The following is a 26,778-nucleotide window of genomic DNA, read 5'->3' on the forward strand; positions in this document are numbered from 1 at the left end:
CTGTGCAAATATATTTACTAGTGTTGCTATGTAAAATGAAAGCAAAAACAGGCAGTCATTCCAGGACTCTTAAAAAAAAGGAGGACATGTCACTACATGTTATAACTAGATACCTGCTCACTCTGTGATTCTCTTTCTAAGAACTTGGGCTTTCTTTGAATGGGTGTTGTCTCCAGCTCCATGATAGTCTTTGGAGTACTTCGGAGGTGGGTGAGTTATGTTTAAAGCATATCTTAATGCAAACAGGATAGCAGCTGATAGTGTAAAGCAATCCAAATGTTGCAAGACTGTCCAGCCTCCAAAGACTATGCAGATGTCTTCACAGCTGTGACTAGCATCTCATCTCAAAGTTTTGATGGCTTAGCTGTTTTCTCAGCAGATCTCAGCAGATCCCCGGTTAAAGACTTTATTTATGGCCTGGAAAATGTACACTCCCAATACAAGATTCAACAAAACACTTAAAATGCTCAGGGAGCATTATCCCAAATGTTATTACAATCATTTAATAATACAGACATCCTGAGAAATGTTATGTGTATTTATGGAGCAGCAGAGCAACAATTTATTACAGTTTATTATCAGTAATCTGTAGTGTATTCATTACCAGTCAATTAGCATGCAAGACCTGAATTTATCAATTTATATCAATAATTTATCATATTTTGATAATTTTGATAATTATTTTTGCTTGTTTTTCTCTTTTATCATCCTATATAACCCTTCAGTCACAATACAGGAATTTTAGTGGGAAAAAAGGGGGTTTAATAAAATTAGCTTCATTTATGTGATTAGTGTTTATGCTCAGACAATGTAACATGTATCTAGATCTGAAATTATATTTATGTCAGCTATTGCTTAAACATAATGCTCACCACAAGAAAATGAAGTGAAATAATTCAATCGTAACTTAGAAATCAGTACAAAATAAACCAAATGCAACAATAAGGTGCCGCTAATGTAAAGGTCTTTGTTAAGACCAATAAGACAAATTAGCTGCTAAACATCTGACTTTGCTTTCTATACATCCAAGCTTCAGTGCTAAAGATGTAAGCAGGCACAATAAACAGATTCAGAAGGCTCGAACCAGAATCTGGAGGTGTTTGAGTCAATGAGGGACAGAGGGTCACTGAACAAAGTGCTTTCCATCATGGACAATCCATCTCACCCACTCCACTCCACACTGCTGAGGCAGCAGAGCTCATTCTCCCTCAGGCTTGTTCAGCCCCAGTTCCAAAAAGAACGCTTCAGGACATCATTCCTACTGTTTTCTGTGAAACCGTACACTGTAACTGTAACTCTTCTTTCTGTGACAGACACATCTGTCAGGCATAAGGTTCATTCTTGCAGCTGTTTCTTTGATTTATAATGTATGCATTTATTAATGCAATTTGCACGACCTCGTACAATCTCAGTCTTATTTTTTACTCTTCTTTAACTTAACCTGAATTTCATTTTTGGTTTCCTTTTTTTTAATCACTGTTGTATATATAACATGCTGTCTATCTGTCTATCCATCTTTCTCTCTCTCTCATAAGGGAGTTCAGAGTGGCAGAGATGTGAGGCTGGTGCATAACATGTATAAGGATGGCGACGTGGAGGTGAGGTGGGAGTTACAGGGTACGATGAGGCACTACAGCAACAGGAAATACAGTCGATGCAAATACTTCAGTAGTAGAGGAAGAAACTATTCTGATTAGAGATAGAGGGGAAAAAAAAAAATTACAGCATGCCATCAGCAAAAAAACTCTGGCTAACCCACTATTCAAAGTGTTACTCTGTATGCACCATACAGATATGCATGTGAAAAGAAATGAGAGAAAATGCCAAAAGATGCTAACACAGAAAAGTGTTTTTCCTGCATGCCATAACTTTCAAGAACTTGTGCCTTTCTTGGAAAAAGTGCTGCCTTTAAGCTGAATACCTGAAATGTATACTCTGGTTCAGAGGGCAGGTTAAATTCAAAGCCTACACTTGTCCCAACAGCATAGCTGTCTCAATTTTAAAGTTATTCATTATTCCAACATCAATCCTCGAGTATGTGACAGGCGTCTCAGAGATTGAGAAGACATGCTCTCTGGGGATTTCACAATTAATCCTGGGATAAGGGCAATTACATTAAAATTATGAAAAACTGTTTCTCAAAAGAGCTTGGTTGCTTGCTTGGTTTTGATAATATAGAAAAGTGAACACTGAATGGTCCTTAAGAAAAGCAATGAGCCCAAAATTGAGAAGTCAGATTTTTTTCCACCCATTTACAATATCATAATGCACAAATGAGTAAATAACACAAGTTACCACCAAATCATAGAAGAGTGTGGGTTACATCAAGTATATCTAGTAACATTAAAGAAATCCTGAGAAAAAAAAAAGCAAAGGTAGAGTTGCTAATGCTGCTATGCAAAATGAAAACAAAACAGGGGCATTTAATCTGTGATACTACAGAACATAGGAGCACCTTGTGCCTACATGCTATAATTTGACAGTTGCTCGCTTTGAGTGTCTGTTTCTGAGAGCGTGGGCATTCTTTGAATGGTTGCAGGCAGTGCCCTAAAGGTATACTTCAGTCCCGGTGATTAGGCCAGGTTCAAAGCATACATTAGTTCAAGCAGCACAGCAACCTATAGTGCAAAGTAATCGAGATGTTGCAATACTGTCTGGCTTTTAAAGACTATCTAGACATCTTCAGGACTGTGACTGTCATTTGATTTTCATAGATTCCTACTGTTGTTTCCTAAAGAGATAATTGGATGAAGGCTTTGTATGTGGCCGGGAAAATGCACACTCCCAAATACAGATTCAACACTTGCACTGCTCAGAGAGCATTATACTAAATGTTTTTTCTTTTTATCATTTAATAATGCAAGTATCCCAAGAAATGTTAAATTGCATCTTCAAAGCAGCAGTTTAGGTCATCAAACAATTTATTACAGATTACTAAATTATTTGATCTGTAAACAGCACTAATCTGTTAGAATGCAGGGCCTGGATTTCAGTGTGGGAGTGCATTGGGAACAAACTAACAAAAAACTTTAATGTAGAACGTGCTCTATCTTGTATACACTGGTGGCACTAAACGTAGCATTCTTTGAAATTTTGAATTTTTTTTTACACGTCGTGTTACATTTCACACAAAATGTGTTACACGTGCAACAAAATATTTTCGTGTCATTTTCTGGCACATCTTTTCTAAGAGCGTACACAAAAGACACAAAAGGAGCCTACCCCAGCTGATACTTACAAGATTCTGAAAGAGGTTGCAAGGATTTAACAGAGACCATGCAAGTCATCATAAAAAGCATAAACCACAACGCGAGGAATCAAAGCACGATTAAAAAAAAACTAAAATAAATACATAAATCTAACAATAGAAAAAGTCCAATTAAAACAGCTCCTGTAATGGATTTTAAGCAGTGTATAAGTTTGTTGGATTGTTAAAAAGTGTGGCCAATGGGAGGAAGCATTTAGGCTGCAAATGATCTTTTATTGACATGAAATGCAGTCAGACCTCCAGTCTGTGTGGGTGTGGAAATAAAGAAAAATAATAAATGGCATAAAAAATACAAGTTGACATATAAAGCATAAATACAGCATAATGTGTATCTGGATATGAACTTATGTCTGTGCTAGCAAACGTCTTCAATAACTGTTCAAAGAGTAACAATGTAAACTATTAGGTGGCCCAAACAACCAACTGTTGACGCAATTATATAACCCACAGACAACAGACAGGAAGCAAAGGTCAGACAAGGTTACAGTGTATGTAAAAATAAATAAATAAATAACCATCAACTTTCAGTGTTAGATAAGGCACTATGGCAACAGGAAACACAATTAATAAAACATCTTCCTGATGGGCCAATCTCTCATTTTTACAGATGAAATATCCACCGACCAGCTTTGCAAAATGTAATATTGGTACAAAGCCCTGCAGCAAATGGCCAAACTTTAGTTGCTCCATCTGTGACCTGTTCTTCTGATTGGGAAGTAGAGAAAAAAAAAATGAAGTCACGGAGGTTAGAATGCCCCTGCCTCTGCCTGACCAGATCAAGGCAATCATTAAGGAAACGGAAACACTGCAGATCCAGAGAGAGGAGTAGAAGGTGGTGCAACTCTAGAGAGGTGGAGGCTGCAGTTGTAATGGTAGGACTCATCACTATGACATCAGGGTTTGTGAATGAGCTTTCCTAAACCCTTTTCCAGCCTAGCTTATTGTAAAATTGCAGGTTTGCTCAATCTATTGAAGTGGAGTCATGGTGTTGTTTAGACACAGGTTGGTTTTACAGTAACATTCTTCACATGTTCATGCACACATTCTGATGACATTGATGAAATGAGCCACAATGTGCATGTAGCATTTCTGTAGATTACTCAGCAGTGGTATAAAATGCCTCAGGTTTGATTTATATTAGCTTGGCAGCTGTATAACAAACTAACCTTCAGCTTGTGTTCCAATACAAACTCCACTCCAATCCAAAAGTATTTATAAGGCACATTTAAAACAATAAATATATTGTTTTGGGAACACAGAGGAGTAGCTGGTCAGCAGATCTCAGTGACCTGGAAGGAACATAAGATCTTAAGAGTTCAGCAAGATATGATGTTAATTTGAATTACAAAAACACACTACATGTAATTGTTATGTAATAGAAATTGGAGAGCAGTGTGACTGAGGGAAAGAGCAACATGCATAAAAGGTGTTTGGTGATTTTGGGGAGGTGTGTGTCTGTGTGTATGTACCATTGGGAAGAGCAATGTAACACATCTGGGAAGAAGAAGTGGTTATCAAAAGTGAGGTTATTTTTGGACACAACATTTATTTCCTTTAATGGAGTGACTGAAATAAGTGCAAAACATCACAGTGTGCATACTGCACTCCACTGCACAAGGTGCCTCGTGTCATAGTAATGTCTAAACAAGCACACATTTCTTTCATTCAGTAGTTCTCCAGACTTAAACAGTCATGTTTTAATGTACTTTTTATTCATCCTAAGGTAGTGCAATGCTCTATAATTTATTTATGAGAACATTTAGAATATCCCCATTGGTCTAACACTGTCGCATGTGAGTTTGTATATTTGTTGTGCCATCTAACAACACTACTGTGGTTCCCTACACATACTTTGTCAGTGCATGGGGTTTCATGAATTATCAACCTGACTGCATTAGCAGAGGTATAAACTCACAGTTGCTCATGTGTCACCACACATATTAAGTCACATTAAGCAGCAAGGTCCCAACCAAAAACACATGCAGAAGTCTAGAAAGACCACCAACAGCATTTTTATCTGCTAACATGCTAACTAACTCATAGGCAGTGTCATGCCGTCAAAGCTTTTCCTTAACATTTTTGGTTCAGAGTATAAAGTACATAAGTAGTACATATCCTCAATGGGCAGTGGGAGGACATAAGTTCATCTGTACTTGTATCACAATGAATCAGAAGGTGACACCAAATCTAAATACCAATAAAATATCAAATAGATGCAAATAGCTTGTAGCTTTAAAAAATAAACTCTGCCATTCTTGCAAAATCTTTGAGATCCGAGATCCGCAGCCAGTTAAAAGTACCACCCTGAACATGCTCAGAATGAGACACCTTATTTGTTTCTTACAGACAGGTCCAGGACTGAGTACAGTGTGCACACTTGATGTGGAGCTGGAGGACTGCGAGGAGCAAATTGCAACATTTGACAAACGGTGCAGTGGATTTGATCTGAGGACTCTACTTCACAAAGAAGCTCTACATAACAGTCAGCTGTTCTTCTCAGATATGGACAGGGGAAGGCAGCAGGTGGGGTTACAGCCGAGAGACTTTGCCTGGGAGACTTCCAGTATTGCCTCAATTCTTTCAGGAGTATCACATCCTCTTCCTCAATCCTCACAGCCATCATCTCATCAAAGACTTTCTCTTTTTTGGGAGAGAATAGAGGACACTTGTTCTCTGTATTACTTGCTACTACACTATCTCTATTGATTGCACGCTTAACTAAAGCAAAACTAAAGTAAAGCACACCACCAAAGGGCAACTGCCATAACTCTCAATGAAGATGTCTATTCTGTCTGCTGCTTCTACCGTGGCATCAATTCATGTAGCAGAGAAGGCCATTTTGTTTTTGCCTCTAATTCATCAAAACATCTTCTGCTGTTTGCTGGTCTGTTAAGGAAAAAAATACATACCACCAATACGTACGCGCGCACACACACACACATACACACACACACACACAGAGGGAAAACAATAAAACAGGAGTAACATATTGTAAGTGCATACCTTTATGTAATTATGTACTGCAGAAGTACCTGTTTCCTTGTGAAGACTCTGGGCTGCTTGACACACAGATGAAGGTGCTCTGTCTTTGTCTGGAAATCCATAAGGGAGCCCCAGCCTCTTGATCCTTTAAAAACAAATGTATACTGTTAATGATGTGTTAGCTAAGCAAATTAAAGGCAAAATTTATGAAGACAAAATAAGCATCCACTCGGAGCCCAGTCATGAACTCACTGGTGTGTCTGTTTGTCATCCGGTCACAGTTCTGACTGAAGGACTTTAAGGCTCCCCTTCACTTTTTCAAGATACGCACAGAGCATGTGAAAACTGGACATTTCCATAGCGAAAATTATAAATGTTCTTTATGTACAGGCATGCCTGTGCATGCTAGGAGACAAAGCAAAATGAAGCCCTGCTGTGACCAAACTTGGTCATATGTAAAAAGAATTCTAGAAACTGTGTTGAAATTTTGAGTATCGATGCATGGCAATTACAAATACCAGTATTGCTGTCATAGTAATCAGCCCAACAATCTGCTTTGGAAATGTGACGGTAAGCAAAGAAAAAACACTGTTCATCTGTTCCACCTCTTCACTGGAAGCTGGTTTGATCTGGTTCCAACCTCCCCACCTGATCTAAAAAACAGAATGGATGAAGCGCACCTGAATCAGCACCTGAAATCTACATGTTTGAATTATGATGAACTCAGTGAAGGTCACTGGTGGAATTAACACCTCATTTGTAACACACACACACACACACACACACACATGCACAATTAAATGTCACATGAGAATTGTCACTATGTACTACTACTATATATCTCTGAAAGACAGTTTCACAGACAATTACTGACTTCAATGACTAACAAAGTTGGGAAAGGAAAGAATACAATGTAATAGAAAAGAACAGAGCAGAGCAGAATACAACAGAATAGAGAGAGGTGGTTCTTAAAGAGACGTTGGATTTGCTTTTAATAAGGAGGATCGATTGTGATAAGGTGGCTAGGAGAAGCGTGGCAAAGTAAAAATATTTATAAAACCATTAGATACAATTTCATGACTTGGCTACAGTGAAAATTTAAAGTGCAAAATCCTTACAATAGGCTCTATGGGTTTAGGTGTTCCTTTGGAGTGTTCCTTTCATTTAAGCATATTTTACTGAACTGAAAAAAGAAAAGAAAGTGGCTCTGCCAGCACAGCGTTATTGTTATGATTGTGAATAGAAAGGTTTCGTAGCGGGGATGTTTCGAGACGCTGCTCCGAAGTGTAGCTCAAAACACCCATGTCACGTGACCATGCCTGCTTGCGGTTTTTGTGCGTTTCGACAGGTGAGTTACCTGCTGCTTCTGGGATATATATTTTTAACCGGAATCGAGTCATTTGGGCTGGGCCTCTTAGTTACGGAAATCATAAAGTGTGTTTAAATCGATATCGTCTGACTGGAATAGAGAGAGTGGGCGAAAGCGAGAGACTGCTGGGTGAGCTTCACTGACTCATAACAGCAGAGATCATCTCAATAGAAACCGTCTCTGTTTTCAATGAGAAAAAATTAAAACGACCTGAAAAATTTAAGTTTTAACTCCCACTTTTTCTCTCGTTTTTCTTTTTTCAGCAGAAAACGTTATTTGCTGCATCCTCACTCTAACTCCGGCAACCTGCGCAGCCAGAAATCGAAAGAGTATCTCCACTGTAATAATTCCGTTGACACTCTTGGTGTAATATTTCATAAACATGAATGCGGATACAATGTAACCAAAATCTCACACTCAGGCAGAGTAAAACATTATGCCCCAGTCACAAGACAAACAAAGTAAACGTCTGTCATCCAGGTGAAATCTCAGAGGTATGAAGTGTTTGCTTAGTTTTAAAAGGTACACTGTAAAAGAAAATATGTAATTTAACAGAATTTTTCATGGAGACAGCAGCCCAAGCAGTGTAATGTGTATCTGGATATGAACTTATATCTATGCTAGCAAATGTTTTAAATAAACTGTTCAAGCCTTGTTCAAATATTAATGGCACAAAATACCGTCTGATGACGCAATTATAAAACCCACTGACAACAGACAGGAAGCAAAGGTCAGACAAGGTTACAACAGATACAATAAAAATTGAAAGTAAAATTCACAACAAGTCTTAGACTTACTCACTGGTTACCTGCAGGCATGCACTCCAGACAAAAAGCAAACACTCACACAGACATACTGCTAATTCTAATAAACTAACACCAGCCTCATGATAGTTCCATTTTCTTTTCTTTGCACACTAATTGTATCGTCAGTGATGCATTGTCTTTTTTGTAGCAGTTAGAAGTCCAGCAGATCCATTCTGAATCACAAATTTTACAGTTGAGAAAGATAAGACACCGCACTCTCCTAATCCTGGAAAAGACCATGCTGTGGATTGGTGATCATTTTATGTGAGCACAGATGACTGTTTGGATCAACAAAAGACTTAATAAAAGAATCAAAGACTTGGATCAGAGATTGCAGTCTGAATCAAAGCACTATTTGTATCATTACATTTGGTGTTGCTGGAACCCTACTGCCATCAAGAGGTGAAATCTTTGAAATCAGATTTCATTAAAATGATTTAATTCACAATTCAATTTTTTTTTTCAAACACTTTAAAAGTCACAGTTAGGGGAATAGCCTCTGACCACTTCATTTACTGATCTGGCAAGGCACATTTAAAGAAGGCAGTGGGCACTGAAATTTTCTGTAATTAAACACATCCACAGTTGGTCATATTAGCCTTGTTATTTACCTCCAATACACTTAGTATAAAAACACTATAATTTTACACACAGCTTTGAGGGATTTTTTTTTTTCAGTATAACAGCAGCTAGAAGGCCTTGTGCTGTTCTGCTAATTCATCACCAGCAAGAAGAGGGAACACCCATGATTCTGCCTTATCATGGCTCAGCACCCACCAAACAGACACCCAAGCAGTAACCAGCCTTCTTATCTCTTAACTCAGTTTTCAGAACTTTAAACTAGTGTCTGTTTTCCAAACACCATTTTAGAATTGTTAGCCTACTCTATAAACGGTTACTTTTAAGGTGTAACTACATTTATTTTATTCATTTGCTTAGTATCCAGTTCGGCTTCTACAGCATCTTCCTACTCTCCTATTTCCTACTCCTTGCACAGGGCGAGAGTTGCATGGTGGTGCAGAGGCCGAGCTGGCTGCATCCTGTGGTCACTACAGTCCCTGGTGTCCATTTGTCCCAGCTACAGAGGGTGGGCTGATGTGGATAGTGTGTGTCTTTGTGCTTTTATCTGTGTGTGTGTGTTTGTGTGTTTGTGGCTGGGCCTTGGCCCCTGCAGTACAGGGTCGAGGAGGGGTTACTGTCTAGGGCCTCTCTCTTCCTTCTAGGATGGGCATGCAGATGTTATTGGAATGTGTGGCCATGGGTCTTCAGTGCTTTTGGGGGGCTGTCTTAGGCTTACTCACCGGTTACCTGCAGGCATGCACTCCAGACAAAAAAAAAGAAAAAAGAAAAAGGAAACACTCACACAGACACACTGCTATTTCTAATAAACTAATGCCAGCTTCATAAGAGTTTCCTTTTCTTTTCTTTACACACTAATTGTACAGGGTTGAGGAGGGCGGGGGGTTACTGTCTGGGGCCTCTCTCTTCCTTGTAGGATGGGCATGCAGTTGTTGTTGGAATGTGTGGCCTTGGGTCTTCAATGCTTCTGGGGGGCTGCAGATGATCTCCTGGGTCTTTCTCTATCTTCCTCTGGCTTCTGGGGGGTGGTATTGCTGGTTTCCGCCCCCATTATTATGTACACTTGTGACAGAGACAGAGACATTCACACTGTCTTAATCATTCATGCAAGCAAACACACAAAAACACACTCATCGCATCACAAGAAGATTGTAGGTTTTGTAGGTTTGTGTACCCATGTTTCTATCTATCTATCTATCTATCTATCTCTCTATCTATCTATCTCTCTCTCTCTCTCTCTCTCTCTATATATATATATATATATATATATATATATATATACACACACACACACACACACACACACACACACACACACACACACACACATATATACATATATATACAGAGAGAGAGTATACACATACACACACACATTCCCCTCAGGTGCTGTTTGCTTTTTGTAATTTTTTCCACAGGTACAGCAGTTGGTGAACTATTGCTTTTTTTCTACTCTGTTGTCTTGTTAGCATTTTCTTTTCCTACACCCCCCCCCCCCCCCCTTTCTTTTTTTCCCCTTTCTTTCCTTTTATTCCCTGCCTTTCAGCTCTGGCATTGACGTAATATCTATAAACTTATGTGAACAATAACATAAATAAATAAATAGCTAAATAAACAACATAAAAAAAGGGCAGCACAGTGACTGTTCCCTCACAGCTAGAAGGTCTGGGCCTCCCCGTGTTTGCATGGGTTTTCTCCAGGTACTCTGCTTTCCTCTCACAGTCCAAAAATGTACTTAGTGGGGTTAGGTTAATTGGTGATTGTAAATTGCCCATAGGTGTTAATGTGAATGTGAATGGTTGTTTGTCTCTGGGGCATATATAGTGCGTGTATAGGGTGTACCCTGCCTCTTGTGTTATGGTAGCTGGGATAGGCTCCAGCCCCCAACCCAACCCAAGCCCTACAACCCAGAAAAGGATGGAAGAGGATGGATGGATGAAAAAAATAAAAAGTAAAACACTAAAAAAGAGGAGCTTCTGGAGAAATTATAGTGCTTATCTTGGAAAAGCAAATATGTTTGGCACAACAGGGCATTCAGATCATAATTCTGATTGCAAAAGCTGGCAGACAAGACAGGCTTTAAAAAAAAAGAGGGAGAGAGAGCTGCCAGAACAGCACACTGTTCTCTGCTGAAGTTTGAATTTGGACCTCATGACCTTGGAAGAAGAATTGCAGGTCTTGGAAATAACACTTGTCAAAAGAAAATTGCGACAATAAACTGCACGTTTAAATCTATTAGTAGTCTGCAAGTTGCAGCTACTTTATCTGGTGATCAAACTCTTATGTTAATGGTATAGCAGATATTTGGATGTTTTCTTTAGAGACCACTCGTCTAAACATTCCTCCAGATCGACTTACTGTCTCTTTGACAGGCGGAAGGAAGAAAATACTTTCATGTTGTTTTTAAGCACTGGACCTTATCTAGGTGAACATCATAAACAATGAACTCTCTTGTGTGTTGCATTTACACTGTTGAGATGTTAGAACTGGTGACTGTGGCATTTATCCCTCTGGGATTTAACCCTGTCAACTTGGACCCCTTTCCTGTAGAGACTTTAAAAATGGCAGCACCTTGACAGAGCTAGACTACTTTATTTACAATTGACGCCTGATCATTTAACTTTCTTCATATTGTAAAGTTTAGAGGTAAACTTTTACTTCAGTTAGTTTATAGAGATGCGGTTACAGAAGCTAAGCATATACATATTTGCATTTATATTTAGTGTTTACATGTTTTTGGTAAGTACGTTAGGATGTTTAATGATGCACATTTCAGTGAAGTTTTAATGCGGTGTTGAATGTACCTTTGTGGTTTTCCCACATTTACTTAAGGCTAGGAGTTCCTGGCTTCTGATTGGTTGTGTGAGTCTCACGGGAAGTGGGAACAAGGAAGTTGTGGTGTGCACAAAAATGTGTGGTGGAGTAAACAAAGCGGCAGCTGAGAAAATTATCCGTCTCCGTTGTGCTGTTTCCTTTTAGCTAAGAGAGAATCAGTGGCATATCCCGAACCCTCACGTTACAATATTCTGAAAATGAGCTTTTACTTAATGTTTATTAGTTTAGTCTTTTTTGACTAATTTCATAAAAATAAAATTGTAAGCACTGTTTTAACTATAATTTAGCTACTAGTAACTGCAAAAGACAAAAAAGCTTTAATTTATTTTTTTTTTTTCCCTCATAATGCTCATACCATATTTAGAGGCGATACTGTATGACTTCGTTCATGTATCATTTGTTAACTGTAGCTCTTTTGGCTTATTTTTGCACTGTACTTTAGCAGAGGTGTAGTCCTACCGGGACACGAGTGAGGACATCAAATATTCAGTTAGTTTAAACTGAAATTCAGTTGTCACTTTAAGAATATTTCACACAAGACAATAAACACAGGATGAGTGGTCAAAGCTGTCATTATGATATTTAGACTCAGGTTTAGTAACGGTCTGCTCCAGCGAAAAGCCACCTTTTGGTGTCAAATAGCTACTGTGGGGCTTACCAAAGAGGCACATTGTGAGTTTAGCGGCTGAAATCTGCGGGCTGATTAGCGTGATTCCCATGGGAGTAAAACGTTCTTTGGGTTATCTCCTGACGGTGCGCTAATTTATATACAAAGCTGCAGTCAGTTCATTTAAAAAAATTACCTCCCAGAGCAGCGCAAATTAATGGCTGAGAAACAGCACATCCGCCGAGGGAGTGAGCAGGAGGGCGCGCCTGTCCTAACAAAAATAATAAAGTGTAAGCGCAGGCTTAAGCATGTTTCTCTCTGGAAATACTAACAACACACATCCCACAGTGTTGAATTTAGAATTTAACCTTAGTAAATCACGCTTCTTTGGTGAATTTAAATATTCTCCTCCCAAGATTTGGTGCTGTGGAAAGGGAAACTCCGACAAACTGCAGTAAACACAACCTCATTAAATATTCAGCTGTAGGAGATTTCCTTTCAGAGCCCAGAGGTCCAATACAAGAAGCATAGACAGTCAAGGTATATTTGAAGTGAGCTGATGGATCTGCAGTGTTTAACATTTTTTAGTAAGAAAACGGTCCGTAATGAACACAACTCCAGTCATACAGATCTGCAACACCACAAATCACTTTCATGTAGATGGTTTTTCTTCTTCTCTCAGATCTGTGAATACAACATTGAAATGTCTATCAAAATGCAACAATTAGCAGGACTCAAATACCACAAGTGTTCTAGATGAATCTGAATCTCAAAAAATGTATTAACTATAATAAGTTCCTGTAGCCTCACACAGACTACGGAGCCAAGCACACATTTACGAATGCGGCACAGTAACAGTTACTTAATGAACACACGAAGGGCTCAGGATCTGATATTAAATAAAGTTTTTTGTTCTTCTGCGGTCAATGCGTCAGCTGTTACACAGACTCACCCATCTAAATCACTGAATTCAGGTGTTCGAATTATTTCCAAGGATAAAATCAAGCACAATTATCATGCAGACTGCTTCTACAAACATTTGTGAAAGAATGGGTTGCTCTCAGGAACTCAGTAGGTGGTACTGTGATAGGATGCCACCTGTGAAAAGCCCAGTTGTAGGTCAGTGGATGCTGAGGCGCACAGTGTGCAAAGGTCACCAACTTTTTGCAGATTTGATCCCTACAGACCTCCAAGCTTTATGTGGCCATTACCTCAAGAATAGTGCGTAGAGAGCTTCATGGAATCGATTTCTATGGCCAAGCAGCTGCACCAAGACTTACATCACCAAGTGCAGTGTGAAGTGTCGGATGTAGTCGTGTAAAACACACTGCCATGGGACTCTAGAGCAGTGGAGATGTTTTCTCTATCCGGCAATCTGAGGAGGAGTCTAGGTTTGGCAGTTGCCAGGAGAATGGTACTTGTCTGACTGCATTGCGGACAATTTCATGTTCCCAACTTTGTAGGAACAGTTTGGGGATGGCCCCTTCCTGTTCCAACATGACTGAGCAGCAGTGCACAAACCAAGGTCTATAAAGACATGGATGTGCAAAGTTGGTGTGGAAAAACTTGTCTGGTCTGCACAGAGTCCAGACCTCAACCTGATGAACACTTTTGGGAAGTATAAGAGCAGAGACTGCGTCCAACATCAGTGTCTGACCTCACAAATGCAGAATGGTCAAATTCCCATAAACACCCTCTAGACCTTTTGGAAAGCTTCCCAGGAGACGTAAAACCGTTGGTCGGCATCATATTATCTTTGAGTCCTTTTTGACCGGGATGACCTTCACTGCACATATTAAACTGGAAGGGCACTGAGCGGAGTGCATATTTCGCCAACCCAAATTTTCTGTGTTGATACTACGTTACAACAGACACAGTGTTGTCATACTCCATGAGGTTCATCACAGGCTACAGACTAAAATGAAATGGAGGCTTAACCTTTCTACTGTGAACAAAAATCAAACTTTTCCTGAATAAACAACAATAGTGGAACAGAAATCAAAGACAAACAAACAAAAAGGAACAATACAACTAAATGCATTTACAAAGTTACAAAATGGCCTAGCTATGTTTGTGCTCTCAGTACAGTGGCTTCCAAAGTTTTTCAGTAAAGGAGTACATAGCAGTTCAGTCATATCAGAAAAAAATCTGACTCACTCTAACTTCATTGGTCAGCCTGTGCTGTGACACACCGCCTCAGCCTAACGCTGGGGTTTCTCCTCTAAACCAGCAAGAGCACACACGAGCTCACTCCATGAAAATGGCACATACACACAACACCATACATGCTAGATTTGTTTCATGATTTTGTCACTTACGCTGAACCACTGCTCTGCCTTTCCCCGCCGTGTGGTAAACAGTCAGAAGTCATCAGACAACAGTCGTCAGACTTGGCACTACATAAAAAAAAACATCGAACTGAAATGGACCCAAACCCTATGGATTAATAATGGGACATCACTCAAGTTCATACGTGTGTGAAGGCAGTCAAGCTGTTTTTGTACAGTTTGGTGCAAAAAATCTTGAGCCAGCTCACATTCTTTAGATTTTAATTCCACGGATCAATAGTTCTCCAGGCTTTCTGAAGGTCATACACAAGAAACAAAAAGAGCCTATCCCTGCTGATACCGAAGTGATTACAAAATAAAACAGGAAGTGCTTCAACAGAGACCATCAGGTCATCACAAAAGGCATAAGCCATATCATTTTTTTCCCTCATATATAGAACCACATATACAGCAATTATATATTCCTTAAGATAAAATATAACATACTCCTAAGGATAACAGCAAAAAGGCACTCTCACCATACCTTAAATGTCTGAGCGTAAACACTGAACACATAAGTCAATTTTATTTATATAGCACATTTAAAACAACAGCAACTGGCCCAAAGTGCTTCCCAGGCAAAGTTATTACAGATCTCCTCCAAAAAACAAATGAACAAATAATTCAAAACATGAAAGGCACATCAACATGATTAAAAATGAAAAATAAATTACAATGATAACATAAACAGTGTGAAAATCTTGGGATAAATTAGAAAATGATCTTTTTTTTTAAAAAAAAAAAAGGTAAAATAAATATGCAGATAAACAACAGAAAATGTCAAAAGAAAACAGCTGCTGTAATGGATTTAAGGAGTGCATAATTTTGTCAAGTTGTTAAAAAGTGTGGCTATCATGAGGAAGCACTTAGACTGCAGATGATCCTTTATTGACATGAGATGCAATTAAACCTCCACTTTGTCTGTGTGTGTGACAATAAAACTAAAATGGCATTAAAAAAAAAATAGAAGTTGTCATATAATGTAATATGTATCTGGATATGAACTTCTCTATGCTAGCAATTGTTTCAACTAAACTAAAGAGTAACAACCTATCATAAAATGAATGCCAGCACCTCCTGGGAAATTAACTGCCATAAACAACCACGTCACAATAAAACCCACTGACAGACAAGAAGCCAAGGTGAGACAAGGTTACAATATAACCCACAATAAAAACAGTCAAGTAGCATTCACAACAAATCTTAGGTTTACTTATGGGTTGCCTGCAGGCATGCACCCCTGACCAAAAAATTAATTCATTAATTAACCAACCAACACCAACCTGCATGCTAAGTATTATTACCCCTGCCGTGGAGGTTATGGTTTTGGGAGCGTATGTGTGTGTGTGTGTGTGTGTGTGTGTGTGTGTGTGTGTGTGTGTGTGTGTGTGTGTGTGTGTGTCAGCCAGTATGTAAATGCAATAGTATTGGATGAACTCAAAATTTGTAGGAGTATAACTAACCCCCATAACTAGGCAAAGACCATGCTGTGGATTCGTGATCATTTATTTGCTCAGTATCCAGTTTAGCTTCTGCAGGTTTCAGTGTGGTGGGGGGTAAAGAGATGCATATGTTGGAGGCTGTTCTTCCTGCTGAAACCGAGGCAGAGCAGTAGGCCCTGGATTATGCATGGAATGTGATGTGAAAGCTGGAGCTGAAAACCCCTGTGAAGCAGCACCTTGTGGCCACTGGTTATAATTGCCACTTGTTATGTTGGCATGCTGAGTGGGATCCAGAGCGGGGTACTGATAAGCACCTGACCCTGTGGCTCCAGGATCAAATCCAGCGGGGAAGGCAGGGGAGATGAAGTCACTGTAACTTGGAGCCCCAGCTACCCCGGGTGGGTAAGCCCACCCAGCCTCACCAGACTGCATGGCAGCAAATCTAGAAGGAATGATGACCAGTGGAAACACCACCTCTGGGTCAAAGGCAAAACTAATGTCCAGATACACCTGGGAAACAGTCACAAATTGAGGAATAAAATAAAATTAGTAATAGTGTGAATCAAAGTGCCATGCATGAAAGTATTAAATCAGTTATTTGACATAAATGAGTCATCTGTTATTATGCACTTTTTATGCAGCATCTTGTATTAGTCGTAGTTTATCAAAGGTGTTCTGTTATTTTTTTTTGCTTTTTTTTTTTAAATTAAAGATGTTAAAGCTTCTTGCAAATCTTTACAAACAAAAGCAGTTGAATTTCTGAGGTAACAGGTCATCAGTATGAAACTCTTTAATACCTTCATGCAATATTCAACTGAGATGATGTCACAGTTCTGGAGGATTTGGACATCATGAGGAATCTTCATTTGGCAGGAGGCAGAGACCACTGAGTTTGGACTGACAGTGTCCCCGACCATTTTGAACAGAGTCTTCTCACTGTATTTGGTAGAGCTGCCAGCACGGTACACTGTTTGCTGCTGAAGTTTGAATTTGGGCTTTGTGTCCTTGGAAGAGGAGTTGTGGATTTTGGCAACAACAGATAAAGTTTCACCTGTCAAAAACAAATCATAACAATAAATTGCATTTCTAAATTGATCATCATTTGGTTGTGCAAGTTACTTTACCTGGAAAGCAAACTCTTCTGTTAATGGTAGCAGTCAGTTGTACCTCTCCCTTGGAGAGACCACTCATCTTTTTACTCACTGAACCAGATTGTGGACACTATAACAGACCACACAGACAAACATTTGTCCAGACCAATTTAATGCCTCACATGGCCAATATGCAGAAGAAAATACTTCCACGTTCTGTACAAGCTTTGGGCCTGATCCAGGTTAGCATCATAAATACTGCGTTCTGCATTTACACTGATACCGTATGCTAGAACTGATGACTAACACATTAAATTGTAACAGGTAACTCAGGTTTTTAATATCAGGATTTTTTTTTAAAAAATCATAGTTTTTTTATTTTAAAAGTTACACATTTTCCAAATATCACATTTATACCATATCATGGTAGTGTTTACCATCACTTGGGCAGTGTGTTGAAAGGACTTGGAAATAAATTTGATTTCTCTTTGTACTTTAGAAGGCCACCGCCAGCTCCTGGTTATCACTGCTTCAATCATGTAGACAACTTTTCCGCTGCATCCACTGAAGGATGATGGCATGGTCCTATAAAACAAAACCAGTAAGGAATGCTTTTAATTGTAGGAGCCAGCAGTGACACTGTACTAATGCTTGAATCTAGAAATTCACACTTACCCCTCTGGGATTTTAAACCGGAACTTAGAAATGTGGACCCCTTTGGGAAGTGAAATCCCTGCAAGAGAAGTTTGATCAACCTGTAGAGACTTTAGACTAGACTGATATAATTACAATTTATCCCGATCACTGAAAAACTGAAAGAAAGGAGGCCGACACCACCTGGGGGATTTCACCCTAGGAAATGTTACCCTACTAAGTGCAGTCATAGTGCCAATCACAAAAGCAATCAGCCTTGTTATTGACAAGGCAGAGATGTGTCAAATTAATTTTATTAGTTAGGTAAACAAAATAAAAATTAAGACTACAGCTGCAACAAAAGAAAGGTTAAACCACAGGGTAAAACCAATAACAATCAATTAAAATATTGCTTTATTACTGTGTATTTCTGCAAAGAAGATGCGCTGACAACGATGCAAAGATCAAAATAGCAGCCCAGCCAACTGGCAAATTTATACAATTAAAAACAGAGTGCCCAGGGGTGCTACCCGCTACTCACAGAATGTGCTTCATATTTTCATGAAGGTAATTATTTATTCGATATTACCAGTTAAGGGAAATTATTGATTAAAATAGACTGACTGCAGGCTGTATGGCCTATATCAGCTGATTGCTGACCTGATGCTGGTATTGGATGAACAGGCTTTGTATGCACAGGTGGCCTTGCTAACAGAACAAACAATAGGGCTAGGACACACCCTTGTGGTGAACCAGTGGATGATATGACTTGGTAAGACTCCAACTCTGTGTCCTGTCTGTTAGGAAGTCTCCAGCCAGCAAGATTATTGTTTAACTCAAACTGATCTAAAAGCCTACAGATTAAAACACGTGGTTTTATTAAATGCAGAAGAGAAATCAATAAATAAGAGTCTGGCATGACACCTCTCTACTTCCAACCATTTAAAGAGCAAGGTAAGAAGAGTGATTGTGACCCCCTCCCCCATTAAAATTAAAGTTAAAGCCACTGGTATTAAAAAAAAAAAAAAAAAATCTCAAAACTGGATTTAGGAATAGGGAATATTGCAGCATTCTTCGAGACACTGGGGAGATATTATAATTTTAAGGACTGATTAAAAATGTAGTCAAACACTGGACTCAGCTCTTTCCAGTGCCTAAGCAGCTGTCCACATACAATACATTGTCTGGTCCCTGATTGTCCCTTAATATGTCGCTCAGTTCCTGAATTACTTTGCTAAAATCATTCACATCAAAATTATAATAAAAGCAGTTTAGAACACTTTTCTGTTTAAATCACAACCCTCTAATTCTGGAGGCCTACAATTTTTTTTTTTAAAGCAAGATCAAGCCGAGCCCAGGTTATTTGCAGCCATTTTATTCTCTAAAGCTGATTTGTAGGGTTGTTGGCTGGCCAAGGGAGGAGATGGAAGTCACTGACATCGAGACAAGAAAGCACCTTACTATGAATTGAGGGTTTCGCCCCAAGTCCAGCACACTGAGTCTGTATGCTAAGCAAAAGGAGGCCCAGGGCTAGTGAGTGTCAGAACCACTATCCAGGATGAAACAAAAGAGTACATTAGTGAGTATATCAGAAAGATGGCCACAACTGATCATGTGCTTAGTCAATACCTCAGGCAGCACAAACCATCATGAAAGGACAGGCACCTGCACAGCTTGTACCACTGGTAGATAGAAGAAGTGGCTGATATCAAAAAATCGTACCAATGACTGGGCAAAGCTTGACTAAAAGAGACCACTGAAGTGCTAGTCATGGTACATGTAGCACAGAAGATCTAGGTACGAGATCAATAGAGGCTGGGGTCTACCACAACAGGCAAGAACCCATGTGCAGGTTGTGCAGTCTTCGGTCTTGTACATAGGACAACTAAAATTCCTCAGGTTCACCTTTCAGGGCATCGCTTGTGAGTATCAAACTCTTCCATTGAGGCTACCACTCACCCCAAAGGTTTTGAGGGTTGAGGTTTTGTGTGTTGAACCAGCTATTGAGTGTTTGCATATTTAGACAATTTTTAACATACGCTTCCAGCAAAAAGGAAGCAGAGAAAAAATACCCAAGCCCTGTTACACAGCCTATCTGGCTTGGGTTTCAGCATCAATCATTTCAAAAGTGTGTTATCTCCCACTCAGAATATAGAATGTCTAGGCCTCAAAATAAACAGTGTTTCTTTTCTGGCTTTTCTTTTGCGACAAATCACAGGAAACACTGTGGACAAATTTCGCCAACACCTCACTCTGTTTCGCAAAGGAAACTTGGTCTTAATAAGAGCTTGCTTACATTTTACGGGACGGATGCTTTAGTAATCTTTGTCATCCCTCAATGACTGTTTAGGATATGGAATTTTCAGTACTGCATGGCTCAAGATGTTTTGGCTTCAGAGCATGCAATCTGGGAATGGGCTATATCTCTGGCACTTCCCATAGTGAGATACCTCACACAGTTTTCAGAGAACTGGGGTTACAGCAGTAAACAGATGCTTTACATGTTTTCTCTCTGAAAGCAAATTGGCAATAAAAATAAATGGCAGGAGGCTGAAGAAGAATCAATATGATTTTGATATATAAGGGTGAAGTTTTCTGTTAAGGTCGCAGGTCGATGATCGATTTTGTAATCGTATCATCAGATCTGCGGCCGTATGTTCTGGACACTCGGGTGAAGAGAGGAGCTGAGCTGTCAACTGATCACCACCTGGTGGTGAGTTGGATCAGGTGGCGGGGGAAGATGCTGGACAGACCTGGCACACCTAAACGTATTGTGAGGGTGCGCTGGGAACGCCTGGCAGAAGCCCCAGTCCGGGAGATCTTCAACTCCCACCTCCGGCAGAACTTCGACAGCATTCCGAGGGAGGCTGAGGACATTGAGTCCGAGTGGACCATGTTCCGCACCTCCATTGTTGGGGCTGCTGCTCAGAGCTGTGGCTGCAAGGTGGTTGGTGCCTGTCGTGGTGGTAACCCCCGAACCAGATGGTGGTCACCGGAGGTGAAGGGAGCCATCAAGCTGAAGAAAGAGTCCTATCGGGCTTGGTTAGCCTGTGGGACTCCGGACGCAGCTGACAGGTATCGACAGGCCAAGCGGAATGCAGCTCGGGTAGTGGCCAAAGCAAAAACTCGGGTGTGGGAGGAGTTCGGTGAGGCTATGGAAAAAGACTTTCGGACGGCATCGAAGCGATTCTGGCAAACCGTCAGGCGACTCAGGAGGGGAAAGCAGTGCTTCACTCACACTGTTTATAGTGCGGGGGGGGTGCTGCTGACTTCAACTGAGGCTATAGTCAGACGGTGGAAGGAATACTTCGAGGACCTTCTGAATCCCACTGACACGCCTTCTGTAGTGGAAGCAGAGTCTGGGGATGAGGGGGATGACTTGACCATCACTGGGGGTGAGGTCACTGAGGTAGTTAAACAACTCCTTGGTGGCAGAGCCCCTGGGGTGGACGAGATTCGCCCTGAGTTCCTGAAGGCTCTGGATGTTGTAGGGCTGTCTTGGTTGACACGCCTCTGCAACATCGCGTGGAGATCTGGGGCAGTGCCATTGGATTGGCAGACCGGGGTGGTGGTCCCCATCTTTAAGAAGGGAGACCGGAGGGTGTGCTCCAACTTTCGGGGGATCACACTCCTCAGCCTCCCCGGTAAGGTCTATGCCAGGGTGCTGGAAAGGAGGGTGCGTCCGTTAGTCGAACCTCGGATTCAGGAGGAACAATGCGGTTTTCGTCCTGGTCGTGGAACGCTGGACCAGCTCTTTATCCTCTCAAGGATATTCGAGTGTGCGTGGGAGTTTGCCCAACCAGTCTACATGTGCTTTGTGGACTTGGAGAAGGCATTCGACCGTGTTCCTCGGGGTGTTCTTTGGGAGGTTCTGCGGGAGTATGGGGTGTCTGGCCCATTGTTGCGGGCCATTCAGTCCTTGTACAACCACAGTGAGAGCTTGGTCCGTATAGCCGGTAATAAGTCGGATTTGTTTCCTGTGGGTGTTGGACTCCGTCAGGGCTGCCCTTTGTCACCGATTCTGTTCATAATTTTTATGGACAGAATTTCTAGGCGTAGCCAGGTGGCGGAAGGCTTCTTCCTTGGTGGCCTCAGAGTCACATCTCTGCTTTTTGCAGATGATGCGGTTCTGTTGGCTTCATCACGGGGGGGCCTCCAGCTCGCAGTGGAACGGTTCGCAGCCGAGTGTGAAGCGGCTGGCATGAGAATCAGCACCTCTAAGTCTGAGGCCATGGTCCTCAGCCGGAAAAGGGTGGAGTGCCATCTCCGGCTCAGGAACGAGTTCTTGCCTCAAGTGGAGGAGTTTAAGTATCTCGGGGTCTTGTTCACGAGTGATGGGAGAAGGGAACGGGAGATCGACAGGCGGATCGGGGCTGCTTCTGCAGTGATGCGGACGCTGCACCGGTCCGTCGTGGTGAAGAGGGAGCTTAGCGTAAAAGCGAGGCTCTCGATTTACCGGTCGATCTACGTTCCTACCCTCACCTATGGTCACGAGCTTTGGGTAGTGACCGAAAGAATAAGATCGCGAATACAAGCGGCAGAAATGAGTTTCCTTCGAAGGGTGGCTGGCCTCTCCCTTAGAGATAAGGTGAGGAGTGCGGCCATCCGGGAGGGGCTCAGAGTAGAGCCGCTGCTCCTCCACATCGAAAGGAGCCAGTTGAGGTGGCTCGGGCATCTGATTAGGATGCCTCCTGGCCGCCTCCTGGGTGAGGTGTTCCGGGCATGTCCCACCGGGAGGAGGCCCCGTGGTAGACCCAGGACACGCTGGAGAGATTGTGTATCTCGGCTGGCCTGGGAACGCCTTGGGGTCCCTCCGGATGAGCTGGAGGAGGTGGCTGGGGAGAGGGAAGCTTGGGCTTCTCTGCTTAGGCTTCTGCCCCCGCGACCCGGCCCCGGATAAGCGGAAGAAAATGGATGGATGGATGGTTTTCTGTTAAGACATTGCATGGGATTATGTGTGGTCCAGAGCAATGAAACTCAGATGACAAACTTTATGACAAACTATTCCGTGTCCACTGTTACTGAGTGACTGTTGCTTCTGCTGCTGTCTGCTGCTGCAGGTCTGTGATCAACTTAGAATAAAAGAAACTTATAGAAATAGAAGGAAGCAGCAATCTAACTTCAGCTTTAACACACGTGCATAAAACTGTGACCCAAGAAAAGTACAGAAGAGCAGTGTGATTAAGACCTGTCTATGCATTTCTCTGTCAACTAAAGGCACTATCTTTTGTGACAGTGAGACTGAGGGCATGTCTCAAGGCAAAATTTTTTTTTCTGTAATATATTACATTATATCATTTAGCATATTCTCCAAACTCAAAAGCAATCTTATACCTGCCTAAATTCATTGTGCCAACTAACAATCTATTTTTCAACCCTTATGTTATTAGAGGGTATTAAAAATGTTTTGGCTTTTTGGCAGATTTTTCATTGATTAAAATTGAATTACCATATATAATTTTCTGCTAGATAAAGCATTATTGATTGCATTATAATAAACTCTACATAATATATACAATAAACTTTCTTTATATAACATATATCTGAACAAATTTACATAGTGCTTCACATAAAAAATAATTAAAATCCAAGAAATTGTTTCTTTTTTTCCTAGAAAGGGGAGAAAACAAATTGCCATCTGTCAAACATTTATGAGAAAGTGGTTAAATACTCACTCAGACGTGGAGCTGAAATGTTCAGGTGTTTTCAGATTAACAGAAAGCAGTGCCTGTCTTTAAGAAGCTTAAAAATATGATTATTTGGAGGAGGGGACCAAGTTCATTTGAGTTAATGTGGAGGTATGTACAATGTCAAATTCAAAACCAGGATAGCTCCAGTTGCCACTGACACTGTGAGTGGTCTGCTGTTTAATTTTTGCTCAGGCTGAATAACTATTTTGAACTACTAATCTCCATCTGAAGACAAGGGAGAAGATTCTTCATACCGGTTGTTAATAAATCTGATTTGAGCAGAGTATAACAGAGTTTATTTGCCTACATTTAAGATGTCCTTTCAAAGAATAAAAGGAAGTCCTTTGGTGAAATACCTAAATTGGTCATTACTCCCTGAGAAGGAAAAACCTAACAGATTGGCTGATGGGGTTCCAAGATTGCATTACAGTGCAGAAGTAATGAGCCACCCCTCATTTGTTTATATTTTGTTAGGAAAATGGTAAATAGGTGCAGCAGTGGATTGAAACATGGAAATACAAGGGAAAACCCGAGTTTGTACAATTCTAATGAGCTTGAAAGTCAATACTTGGTGTGACCAACTTTAACACTTTCATTTTATGGTCTTTTCATCTTTCATTCAAAGCTCTTCTTGGGATATTGGCCAAATGCCCCCAGACAGTATTGTATAGTGCATCAGTATCTAACGGCACTTTTCTGTGTTCACAATTTTGTGTTCAATTTTGATAAGATCCCCAAAACCAGCCTCAAACCATGACAGAGCCTCCACAATGTAGCACAGATGGCCGCAGGTACTCACTTCCCTGACCTCCTCCACACTGATGATGGGAACAAAATTTGGTTGTGGCTTTCTCTTACTACACAGCTGCCCAACCAACAACCTGCCAAAACTTCTGCTTTTGTTGAGGTACTTATACTTTACATAAGACTTTACATAAGACATAGAGTCTTGTGAAAACTTCCTTTTTTCATATTTTCTGTATGAACCATAGTTATGACCACTGTGGAAACGTGGTTTAAAAATGTATTTTTTTGTGCTTGCAGGTTCATAGAGAGTTGACCCTTATTGCACTCAATATGAATTCCCACATTGTGTCTCTCATGAAAAAGGTCGCCTTGATAAAAAGCTAGCACACTAAATCAAGTCTGTGAACACAGTAACAGTGGTGTGTGTTAAATCTTTATATGCCGTCATTATAAGTATGGTAACATAGATATGCTAGTTATTGGTTGGATTATCGTGAATGCAGTCCAGACATTCATGTTCCCCTCAGGATGACTTGCATAACTTTTAGTGACCCTCCGTTTTCACATACAACACCATCATCAATTTTAGGTTTTAGCCTAGCCATTGATAAGAAAACTGCATTACATTAGTAAATATTAACCAATTTTTACTTTCAAGAATTAAAAATCATGTTCTAATGAGAAATGTTCATGATTATTTGTGATTTTTTTTTAGAATATATTATTTACAGTGCTCAATTGTAGTTAATTTTTCACATGTAAAGATGTAAATTTGAATGCTACACTTCTATTATTACTAATGAACTATGTCAATCCATCAACAGTGAAAATTAAAACAGAGAAAGACTGCTATAAATGAAAATATGCTGCAAATGCAGTAAGTGTAAATAAACTCTACAGTACTGCAAACAGGTTGCTGTAAATTCTGCAGCAACTTACAGACATCCAGCTATGTTGCTGTAGAATTTACAGCAGTTACTGCAAATTTAATTCACAGTAGTTGCTGCAATTTCATTTGAAGTAAATTTCACTGTAAATTAACTTACAGTAAATCACTGTAAAATCCAACTACAGAAACTTTAAATGTAGCTATAGCAGGATGTAAAAGTGTTTGCAGTAATGTTACTGTATAACTTTTTACAAAAAAAAAAAATTACTGGCATCTAGTTGCTGTAAAATTGACAGTGAGACCGCAAGTTGTTTTAGTTCAACTTTTAACCTCGTAAAATCATGGGCAATAGGGCCTCTGTGTTATCAATGTTATCTGTGATTCAGTGTTTGGAGAGTGAGAAAGTGACAACATTCAAATCAGCTAAAGCCTCTACCAGGGGGCGCTGTTTGTTATGCCCACATGGGGTAATCAGGTGATGAACCCGCATACAAGAGGACATACAAGAGAACCCGCATACAAGAGGAGATCATTAAAACTAGACACAAGACACGGGAGAGAAAAAAAAAACAAAACAGACACAAATAACTTGACACATGACACCGATGCAACAAATACACTAATACAAACAAAAACTGGAAATGTGGTGTAGGGGTTAAACATTAGCCTTGCATGCCTAAAATCTGTGCTAAATCAAGAATGCGGATCCGGAGTCGGCAGTAGACCATATGAACTGGAGGCAAACCAACTTTCCAAAAAATCCGCTATGCACCATATGCTCATAGAGAAATGTAGCAACAGTGAGAAAATATCTGTCTTAGATTACAGAGGCAAAACGGGAAACCAACAGGAGAGACATTTCCTCTGGGTGCTGTGAAGACCCCTTGGGAAAAAAGGGAGCCACTGAAAGCACCTTATTTTATAAACAGAAACTGGAACCAAAGTCTCAAAAAATTAGGGAAATACATGAAAATCCCACCATAGCTAATAATCAAACTGTGAACCAGAGAAAACATAATATACAACAATTAATTAGAATAAAACTCAAGACTCAAAAACCCCTACCTGAGAAGAAACCAGTGACCATGACAAACACGTTATATCCTGTCGTTCTGTGGACGCAAACAGCATGAAATAGGCCTACTAGGAATGACCTAATAAACTCTATCCAAGTTTCAAAGGAGTTAACCGCTTACCTTTAGGATTTTCCGCAAACATGATTTCTTTCAGTTTGAAATATCTCCTGTGATCGCTGTACGATCTCTCGTCATCTCCACTTCCTTCAGTCCAGTGTACATTAGCGTCTCCTTTAGCCTTCACATAAACGCTCTTGACTTTGACTTCTTTTGTCAGTCTGAAACTAACTGTGCCTACTATTTCATCTCCTTCAGAAAAACTGTTTTCTTCGTTGAGTGCTTCATAAGTCACATTTAAGTCCTTTATCGGAGACATTTCAGACCTGTCGCTGAAAGTGTTTCCCAACACTAACCAACTGTTCTAATGGGCGTGACAG

The 26,778-nt window shown here is 40.4% G+C and overlaps 1 protein-coding gene across 2 annotated transcripts; it reads right to left on the reverse strand.

Annotated features, from left to right (window-relative positions):
• Positions 1-15,267: 15,267 nt before the first annotated feature.
• LOC115785373 (arrestin domain-containing protein 3-like) lies at positions 15,268-26,758 on the reverse strand. Of its 2 annotated transcripts, XM_030736923.1 has the most exons (7): positions 26,462-26,516; positions 26,331-26,377; positions 17,982-18,039; positions 17,744-17,891; positions 17,340-17,436; positions 17,013-17,266; positions 15,268-16,725 (listed from the first exon to the last, which is right to left on the reverse strand). In XM_030736923.1, the coding sequence occupies exons 2-7, from the start codon at positions 26,350-26,352 to the stop codon at positions 16,315-16,317; spliced, it is 990 nt and encodes a 329-aa protein (XP_030592783.1). In that variant the 5' UTR covers positions 26,353-26,377; positions 26,462-26,516; the 3' UTR covers positions 15,268-16,314. The 2 variants fall into 2 exon arrangements, with proteins under 2 accessions (XP_030592783.1, XP_030592782.1); XM_030736922.1 differs by lacking the exon at positions 26,331-26,377 and having other exon boundaries at positions 26,462-26,758.
• Between the last annotated feature and the right edge of the window lie 20 nt (positions 26,759-26,778).

Source organism: Archocentrus centrarchus, chromosome 9 (genome assembly GCF_007364275.1).
Source record: "Archocentrus centrarchus isolate MPI-CPG fArcCen1 chromosome 9, fArcCen1, whole genome shotgun sequence".
Lineage (NCBI taxonomy): Eukaryota > Metazoa > Chordata > Actinopteri > Cichliformes > Cichlidae > Archocentrus > Archocentrus centrarchus.

Coding starts and splice junctions, on each gene's coding strand:
- LOC115785373 (XM_030736922.1), bottom strand. CDS start 26,717: ATGTCTCCGATAAAGGACTTAAATGTGACTTATGAAGCACTCAACGAA. Junction 17,892..17,981: donor CGGTTTAAAATCCCAGAGGG/GTAAGTGTGAAT, acceptor TTTGTTTTATAG/GACCATGCCATCATCCTTCA. Junction 17,267..17,339: donor CAGAAGAGTTTGCTTTCCAG/GTAAAGTAACTT, acceptor TGTTTTTGACAG/GTGAAACTTTATCTGTTGTT.